General features: G+C 36.6%; 1 protein-coding gene across 1 annotated transcript; it reads right to left on the reverse strand.

The window, feature by feature from the left end:
- Positions 1 to 437: 437 nt before the first annotated feature.
- KRT222 (keratin 222) lies at positions 438 to 8,103 on the reverse strand. Its single transcript, XM_036269802.1, has 6 exons — positions 8,001 to 8,103; positions 4,779 to 4,907; positions 3,844 to 4,064; positions 1,471 to 1,544; positions 1,159 to 1,294; positions 438 to 795 (listed from the first exon to the last, which is right to left on the reverse strand). The coding sequence occupies exons 1-6, from the start codon at positions 8,094 to 8,096 to the stop codon at positions 567 to 569; spliced, it is 885 nt and encodes a 294-aa protein (XP_036125695.1). The 5' UTR covers positions 8,097 to 8,103; the 3' UTR covers positions 438 to 566.
- Between the last annotated feature and the right edge of the window lie 1,910 nt (positions 8,104 to 10,013).

Genomic DNA, 10,013 nt, shown 5'->3' on the forward strand with positions numbered 1-10,013 from the left:
AGTAACTTGTTATTTTTCCAAGTGTGCAAATGATTGTCTCAAAAGAAAAAATTCTGGTTAAGTGAATAGGGAGTCCTTTTTAAAAGTTTGTTTATAATTTTCTTTTTCAATTAAAAAAATCTTTTTAGATATAACCAGTCATAGAATAGTAAGAAATAACTCAGTGTGATTCTTAACATACTACAATCATATTTAGATAAACTATTCCCTTTTCCTTAGAGTATTCAGCCACTGAGTAAAATTTCGAAGACTTAACTAAGCCTCTAATACTTACAGTCTCTGATAAAATTTCAAGGGAACAAAAACAATTATTTGGAGAATAGATAAAATGGAAACTGTACTGAATTTCTGATTTTATGTTTAAGCTTCCCCTTTCCAAAAAACACATCCTTAGTTAGATTCAGAGAAATTTTGTCCCTTGCTGGTTTATTTTCCCCCTGAAGAGAATCACACATCAACCATAACATACATACTTCATAACTTACAGTTGGGACCCAAGAGGTCAGCATGGCCCACCTTGGTCCGTTCTAATGTCATTTCAAATCAAATCAAATACTGTCTTTGGATTAATTAGCTGCTGATGGAGGTTTGATAGAGGGAATACTGCATGATCTCCTCATGATAAGCCTGACTTCTATATCTGGTAAATTACCCTGTTTAGTCTGTAAACACCCTTCATCAGTGGCAGCTAAATGAAGATCAAATCGAAGAGAAACCGATTTTTTCCTTAATCGAGGGTTATCTTTAAAGAAGGAACCTTCCCATTCTTTAATAACTTCATCCACTTTCTCTGTCCTGAAATGATAAAATAAACCTTTCTGTAGGAAGTATATCCATATATAATATGTGTCCATATGAAAAAGAAATCAAGAAGTTTGAATAATTTATAATTTACATACGTTAAAAAGTCATATGACTATAATTTTAAGGCATTCTATGGAACTCTCGTGTTTTGGTATATTTTTAGAAAAATGGTAACTTACGGATTGAGCATTCCTTTATTTGAGTTTTTGTTTCTATCTATTTACTCATGTCAGATGAAAAATCACAGCATATTAGAATTATTTGGGAAACATTCAAAAAAGATTACGGAGATTATTCAATTGAAGTTAATCCCTTTGAATGTTTATGATTATTTCTTAGAATCATTTTACTTACTGAATAGGGCCGTGAGCTCCAGTGCCCTCCTTCACGACATTTCCGTTCAATATTGCCTGTTTGGTCACTGTTTCCACCTTTTCATTCTCACACTTCTGTGGGACTTTCGTTGAAAAAGATATTTCATTTATAATGGCTGTGAAAATTTCATGAAATATTACATTACAATGTTGAAGTACAAATCACCGTCAATGTATATGGCAAAATTTACTTAAATATTGTTTATTTTTGCTATGGTTAGAGTGTTTAATTTATAATCCCTACAGATGGCACTTCACTTTTCAAGTTAGTTCACTTATATCAGAAACTCACCTGAGGGTAAAACAAAACCAACTCTACTTGTAGGTTTTTTTTCTTTTTTCCCTCCTTGGATACAACCATAATATCTGAAATTGGAAAAAATTATATTATAGGAGCAACAATGTATTAGCAGATAATGAAAGCGAATGTTCACCAATAAGAGAATGGATAAATTATAGTATATTCATACAATGGAAATATCATTTAGCAGTGAAAATAAATAAGAGTACATTGGATCTTTATGGATGAATTTCCCAAGTATAACACTGAATGAAAAAAAGGATAAGTTGTAGCTAATTTTTCTTTCTTTTTATCCTCACCTGAGGACATTTTTACATTTTTTGTTCAGATAGAGTGGGAGGGAGAGAGAGAGAGAGAAAAAAACATCGACATGAAAGGAACACATCTAGTGACTGCCTCCCGCACAACCCAACCAGGGCCGGGGACAAACCACAACCGAGTTACATGTCCTTAGTGGGAACCGCACCGGGGTCTCTCTGGACCACAGGCTGATGCTCTAACCGCTGAGCCAAACTGGCCAAGGCAGCTGTAGCTAATTTTATTAAAGTTAAAATATTATGCAAAACAATTTCATATTTTGTTTAGGGATACATATATATTAGTATAAAGGAGTGTATGAGACTAATAAGCATCAAATTTGGGAGCCAGGTTAGATTGGAGGAGGAGGATGAGATTGGGGGGATGTGGTTTAGGTGTGGGGGATGGGGTGCGACAGTGGGGGATGTTGACAGACTTCAACCAACAACATTATGTATGATTGCCTGAGCTGGGGGAAGTACATACATGGATGTTCATTACATTTTTCTTGATAATTTCTTGTATATATTAAATATAGAATAATCAAAATTGTATTATAGGAATATTAAAAACCAAGTTACCAATACCTTGCAGAATTAGGAATTAAATAAAATTCACAACCTTTTATTTTATTTAATAATAAATTATATGTATATTTACATAATACTATTTTAAGCACTTTATAAACATTAATTCATTTAATCTTCACAGCAATCCTATGAAGTAGGTAATATTGTTCCCATTTTATAGGTGAGAAAACTGATGCACAGTGAGGTTTAGTAACTTGCCTGGCATTACTCAGCTAGAAAGTGGTATATTTTGAATTCAATTTCTGTTTTCAAAGATTTAGTAAATGTCAGGACTATAGATTAAAGCAGTTTCCTCTAGTTTTATAGAAAACTCAGAATTCTGAAGTAAGAAAGAATAAAGATTTCTTTTTTAAAGAAGTGGTACATATATACAATAAAATATGACTCAGCCATAAAAAAAAAAGAATGAAATCTTGCCATCTGCAACATGGATGGACCTAGAGGGTACTGTGCTGAGTGAAATAAGTCAGACAGAGGGAGACAAATGCCATATGATTTCATTTATATGTGGAATCTAAAAAATAAATAAATGAACCAGCCAACCAGAAACAGACTCCCAGATACAGAGAACATTTTGATGGTTGCCAGATGGGAGGGAGTTTGGGGGGATGAGATTAAGAAGTACAAATTGGTAGTTACAGAATAGTCATGGGGAATGTAAAGTACAGCATAGGAAATATAGTCAATTGTGGTAACTATGGTAACTATGTATGGTGTCAGATGGGCACTAGATTTATTGGGGTGATCATTTCCTAAATTATATAAATATCTAATCACTGGGTTGTAGGCCTGAAACGAATATAGTATTTTGTATGTCGTTTGTACTTGAAAATTAAAAAAATATTAAAAAAAGAATAAAGTTTTATTTTTATATTAACATGGAAATTTAGAGGTTGTGCTGTGTTTAAAGCCATATGATCTTATAAATGATTGCTGATTATGAAATTGTGTGAATTTATAAGAGTTCTTCTGTGGTACCTTTTGTTATCGGGACATCTGCAAGTCTTCGAAATCGTGTACCATTGCTTTCCATGGTTGTAATATTTCAGTGTTTGATGTGTGGTCAGAGTGGGCCTTTGTCGGGGGTGTGGGGTAATAATAATTTCCCAAACTTTCTTTGTGGGTGGTCCATATAAGGCAACGGCTAATTCTAAAAGGTTTGCATGGCAAGGAAAGTGAGAAAGTTCAGAAAGGTAATTTTCGTATGGATTTGGAAGCACTTACATGTTGTTCTAAACTTGGTGTGCTCCGTGTTGTAGCTAACGGGTCCCTGACTTTGGCTATTGTGTCTATAATTTGTGGAGGCTAGAAATAGTTCTTCACATCCTTTGCAGTGGGTACACATCCTATTTTATTGTAGCAACTCAGCACGCCAAGGTGATGATGGCTTTTTAAGATCCAGTTTCTCTGATTATCTCAACAATGAGGTGGCTCTGCCTTTCTGGCCACTGGTCATCGACTATATGGAATTAAGTACCTGATTTCTTCCTTTTCTAGGAGGCGGCGGTAAGTTGCTATTTCTTGTTCTAGCCTCATCTTCGTGTTGAGAAGCATCTCATGCTCTTGAAGCTGCTTTTCAATGCCGCGCCTTACATCCTGTAGCTCTTTTTCTAGCCCTTCAATCACGGCCTCCAGGTCCTGCAGCTGCATCTGGTAATGCTGCTCACTGGCATGGAGGGAGTTTTCAAGACCCCTTTCCTATTTTAGATAGATCTTCATAAGTGAATCAGTGAAACAAAATATGTTTCTGAAATCTGATTTGCAGTGTCTTCATTCAATTGTGTTCTTTCTTAAAAGGGTTGCAATAGTTCTAAATCATGAGAGGTATTTCCTTACAGCTCTATGTATGACCCAAATATTAAAAAAATATATATATTATATATATAGTTAGAGAGCTTACTATTTCAAGGAATACCTTGATACTTCATGGCCCAAAATAATAATAATTCTAAAGTAAGATGAACTTATCACTCTTATTTAATTTTTTAAGTATTGAAAATATAGAATATTAAATAACAAAGCCAAAGCAGACTGCTTATGAAAGGCATTTCAGAAAAGTGTTTACATGCTTTTCTATTAGACATCTCAATAGTATGGACTCCCCACTGTGGTGACTGGCTAATGACAAAAGCTGTATTCCCCCACTCCAACAATTAGGGAACCCCAGAGCCATAAGTAAGGATCACTTCATGTTTCCAGGTGTGAACTAAACCTTGAGTAAATTGGTAACAGCCATTGCCATGAAGGAGGGAGGGGAGTAGTTGAACTAGGACCTGGGATAGAATTCCGTGGCCTTGATTTCTTGCTTGCAGTGAATTTCTCACTGTAAGGTAATGGGATTATTCCCTCCTTCTCTTAATCAAGTAACATCTGGGGACTCAATGGGCCAGTTGCTTTGGAGAGCATGCTCACCACAGCATGGAGAGATTCAATTTCCACTTGCAGGTGGTGCCACTGGCGGCGAGCTTCCTTGAGTTCTGCTTGAGCGGCCTTTAAAGCCTCTTCATCTTTGTCCATTTTTTTGCTTATATCTTCTTCCAGCTAGAAGAGAGCCAACGACGACGGTAACAGAAAAGAAAGAGCACTCTTGAAAATGAGGCATTTAAAAGCAATTATAGAAAAATAGCATAGGAATCAAAGCATTCTTCTCTTTAAGTTGTTAGATTACAAATGTATATTTTAGTGCCTAATTAATTAATTAATTAATTAATGTCGTTACTAATTAATCAAATAGGTGAGCAAGTCAGTTGCACTCTTCGCCTGTTTTCTCAGATGTAAAATGAACCTCACAAGTCTCTTCCTGCTATGGCAGTCTATGAAATGTAGAAAAATACACCTATTTTAATAAAAAGTTTACAGGACCAAAGTTTGAGATCTCTGATTCTTAACTTTCTATTATTTATGGCATTAATAAGGAAGAAGGACTAAAATTAGCTATTATTTCCTCCCATAATTTCTTGTAGGTTGCTTTATAAAAGCAGATAAACAGCTATATATCCTAAATTAATCAATTATTGGACTGGGTACATAGACAGGAAGCAAATATTACTGGAAAGTATATTATGAATAATTTAGAGAATTAAGTTTTCATAGGCATTAGACATTCTAAAATAGATTTCTGTGTTAAGCTAACCCACTGTTGACTTATCTTTTTCAATATGATCTTTTTAGAAGGCATGCTAATTTTGGTTATCTAGGATAGTAGCAAAAATGACTTCTTTAAAAATTGTTTTCTAATTGTCATATTAAATAACACATGGATTATTTTCTAGTTAGCTCCAAATGTTCTTATGCTGATGTTTAAATTCAATGAAAGTATCTTTTGATCGACTTTTCAACATTTGGCTCCAAGAGCAGTAGGAGCAATGTATGAAATTAGTTGTAATATTTTGAAACAAATATTATAACCTTTTTACGTTTTTATAAAAATGCATTTTAAAATAAAAAATGCAATATGATGGTACAACAGGTTTTTTGTTTGTTTGTTTGTTTTTTTAAAGGAGACACTGCAGTAAATGAAAGTCTATGAATGAAATTTAGGGCAAGGGATTAGACAACAACATTGACATGTTTCTTTTGGTTTATTGTTCTTAGTGCTGTTGGCAAAAGCAAGCAGCAACACACATCAGAGCAACTACAAAAGGTGTTGAGAATTTAGGAAATAGAAGTGCATAAAAATGATGGTATTTACTGGTCTTTCGGATTTTGGAACTGGCAGCGAGGCTTGTATGGAAACTAGATTCTGAAGATGGCCTCCGATGAACCACACATCCCCAAATTCTTGTCTCTGTGTGGTGGCCTTCCACCCTGAATCTGGGCCGACCTATGTCTTGCGTTAGCCCGCAGAATGTGGCAGAAGTGTCAGTTTTAGGCCTGAGCCTTAAAACGTCCTAACAACTTCCACTTCTGTGCTTTTGGGAGCCCTGGACTAACATGCAAGAAGTCTGAATACTCTGTTGGAGAGATCACAGAGAGAGGCCAGATGGAGGGAGACCCTGGGGCTACACGGAGAGAAACAGGCCCATTTGTCCCTACTGAGCCAGCCTTTCAAAAATCCAGTCAAGATGCCAGATACATGAATGAGCCACCTGGGATGACCCAGCCCAGTTGTGCCCCAAGATGACTGCAGTCCCAGCCAATGTCATGTGCAGCTGAAGAGTCACCACCAATGAACCTGGTCAACCCACAGAATCATGAGAGGGAATCCAGTGTTTTCTTTAATCTAAGTTTTGGAGTGGTTTGTTATATAGCAATAAGTAACCAAAATAGCTCATGTTTCCATATTTTGTAAAAATTAAACAGGCTCTCTTGAATATATTTCGGCTGACTTTCTGAATTCTTTGAAAACAATCCTCTAAAGTAGATATGTTAAAAATACTCTATGTTATGTTAAACAAAACTAACTGTAGTCTTGCTTTTAGGTTCATTGATGGATTTCAGCATTGTGACTTATAAACTAAATAACTTGTATTTTTACCTATGCAAAAATAAAATGTTTGTTAGGTTTAGAATTTTCAGAAATTGTCATCCCCCCTTTGTAAAAGGTGAGTGAACTATTCCAATAACTAAATATCCCAGTGACTTTGTTTAATCTAGGATACTAATCATTCTTTATGAAGACTGATAGTGTAAATTTTACTGACAGAGGTAAAATTTATAATGTTACTAAAAATGAATTGCTAATGGAGTACAGTCCTATGATTTCCCAGCAATATTTTTTTCCCTTTTGGTGATGCCCTTAAGTAAACTCTTTGCTGTATTGGGGTGCTCAGAAAAGAACTTGAACTCAGATATGGTAGGTAAAATAAAAATAAAAATAAAAAAATCCCTGAATTTTTGAATCTTTGTTTGTACTTGTGTTAAAAGGTTTGAGACCGTAATTAATTGCTAAAGGTGACTGTCACTTTAAAAACAAAGTAAGTCTATAAAATTAGGATTTAACCCTTATTTAACTCGACTCTCTCTTGTTTCTAAAACTTAAATATTGCATGCCTAGGTATTGAAAGTAAACATTCTTACCTTATAGCACAAAAGCAAAACTCTATAATCTAAGTGAAGAGTCTATTAATTTGGGGGATTTTGGTTGTCCCAATTTATATCAGAATTGTTCTGAATGCCCTGTTCACATGCTCAGATGATTTCTATTTATAACAATCTCGTATAAAACAAAACTAATTAGAAATATTTTACTTAGTTTTCCTCTACAAAGTATGCAAGCTAATCAATCTTACTATAACTCCTTTCATTAAGATGTTATTTAAATGATCTCTATAAATAACTCCGTAATATTTTTGAAGGGTATTTGAAATGCTTCCTCCTCGGAGGATGTTTAAAAGAGGTTCGAGTGCACCATTTTATTGTATGTTGACCCCATGTTTTATTAATGATCGTTGCCTTATAATTTATATAAAAATTAAATGTATCAATCAACATTTATTTCCTGGTCATTTAACAGTATAATCACAGCATTTCCCCATGTAGTCCCTATCACATTGCAGTAAAACCTAAATTCCTTCCCCAGTATATGCTGCATTGAAAAGGAAATACTGTACCTCAGAGAGGCCGGGACAGGAATTGGATAGACATGGATTGTCTCCTTATCCTGGAAGGTGCCTGTCTGTATGAAATCATTACCTGGATCCTTGTTGAGAGCACGGTCTCTATCTGATTTCTGGTGAGGAGCTTTTCATAGTTTGCCCTGATCTCATTGAGTAGCTGGGACAGCTCCATTCTTTTCCCATCCTCCACCTTGGCTAACTGAACCTTATCGATAGGATGAGTCGCTGCTGCAGCGCTGCTCTGTCTGCTTCCGAGCCCAGAGTCCGCTGGAGCCTTAAAGACGCAGAGCTCCTTTTTGCAGAAGCCGAAGAAATTCCTGTGTTTCTAATTAATTAGGCAAATATTTGGAAAACCCTTTTCTCCTGTCGTTGTTGGTATAGTAGAAGGGTCAGACCCTCCACAAAGGAACAACAACAACAACGGAAAACATCCTCAGTATTTCTGAATTGGTTCTCTGTAAAAAGGAACACTTTTGGGGGGTGGGGGGCGGATTATCTCGTGGAAAGGAAATGGGGTATAATATAAAGAAAATTGTATGTTGTTTTCTCTAGATAGTGCATGGAAATAAATCTGGGCCCAAAAGATGATAGCTGAATTTTTTCTTTTATAGTTTTTCTCAGCATTTGAATTCCTTAAACAAATGCTGTGGTCAGTCTCCAATATTCTGACAGTTACTGGAGAAAGCTACCATTAGATTCAGCTGACAGTTGTCATTAGCTACAGGACTGATTGATTGTATTTCTCTCAAATGCATACTGTGTGGCTCAGGTCAGGCTGCTGGCCTGACAGCAGGTTTGATGTACTGAGGCGAATTCCTGAAGGCGTATTACAGATGAAACCACAGCTGGAGATATGTGTTAACACAGCACGACAGCCGAGTTAATGTCCCACGTTTTAACAAGGATGAAAAAGCATGACAAAGATGGTCCCTGCGCAGGGTGTAGTCGCTGAGGTACGATTTATTGTGTGGTTGCTCCTTCACTAGTCAACATATAGTTAATGGCAACTCATACTTGTAAATATAACATTTGTGCAGCTCTTCAAACTTTAAAAAGCACCTTTGCATATATCATTGCATCCAGTCTTCACATCCCTGTCATTTTGTAACCAGTAAAGATGACAAGCCTGAGGCAGGAGGCGTTAATGTGTCTTGACCAAGGTCATATGGTGATGTAATGGCATTGTTGGGACTGGAACTTGGGTTGGTTGGTGGTGTTCCATACATTGCTTCTTCTGTCTCTGCATTCTCCCTCTTCACACCTAAATTTCTTGTTTAATTTGGCCAGCTAGTTGCTAGATGTGATTGAAATGGTTTTGAGAATAGATCTATCATTATTGTTATTTGTAGAATGGCTTGGTTGAAATTGTATCCAGAGCATAGTTCAAGAAATAGTTAGTCCTTGGTTCTAGTACTCACAGGACCTTTGAATGTGCATCATACTCTCTTAATTTTTTGTGGCTGTTAATCATCACCCGAGGATATTTTTCCATTGATTTTTAGAGAGAGTGGAAGCGGGGAAGGGAGGGAGGGAGAGAGAGAGAGAGAGAGAGAGAGAGAGAGACATCAATGTAGGAGCGACACATCGATTGGTTATCTCCTGCATCCTGCATGACTTTGACCGGGACTGGGGATTGAACCTGCAATCCAGGCACATGCCCTTTGCCGGGAATTAAACCTGTGACCCTTCAGTCTTTGGGCTGACACCCTAACCACGGAGCCAAACTGGCCAGGGCTCTTAATGTTTGAATTAACACACTGCTGGGCAGTGCAGTCTGTGTTGGGCATCCCTATAGGCTCCTCCAAACAAAGCCAGCCATTCATAGCCCCTGTGGAGAGAAGGTTCCAGATCATTCCTGTACTCTGTTTAACCTGACCCACGCCTCTTCCAACCTCCCTACCAGTCAGAAGGATTGGTCTAGGGATGGATACTTGACTGAAGGACAACCAATCCATAGGTCAGAGTCCTGGGATGTAGCCTGATACAAAAGCTAACTTGAGAGGGCCACTTACTCTAGGCCAAACTGATTCTCTTTCTCAGTAATTGCAAAGGAGAAATATACAGAATGAGGCACTTGGTAATGGGAGGA

Source organism: Molossus molossus, unplaced genomic scaffold (genome assembly GCF_014108415.1).
Source record: "Molossus molossus isolate mMolMol1 unplaced genomic scaffold, mMolMol1.p scaffold_m16_p_19, whole genome shotgun sequence".
Taxonomy (NCBI): domain Eukaryota; kingdom Metazoa; phylum Chordata; class Mammalia; order Chiroptera; family Molossidae; genus Molossus; species Molossus molossus.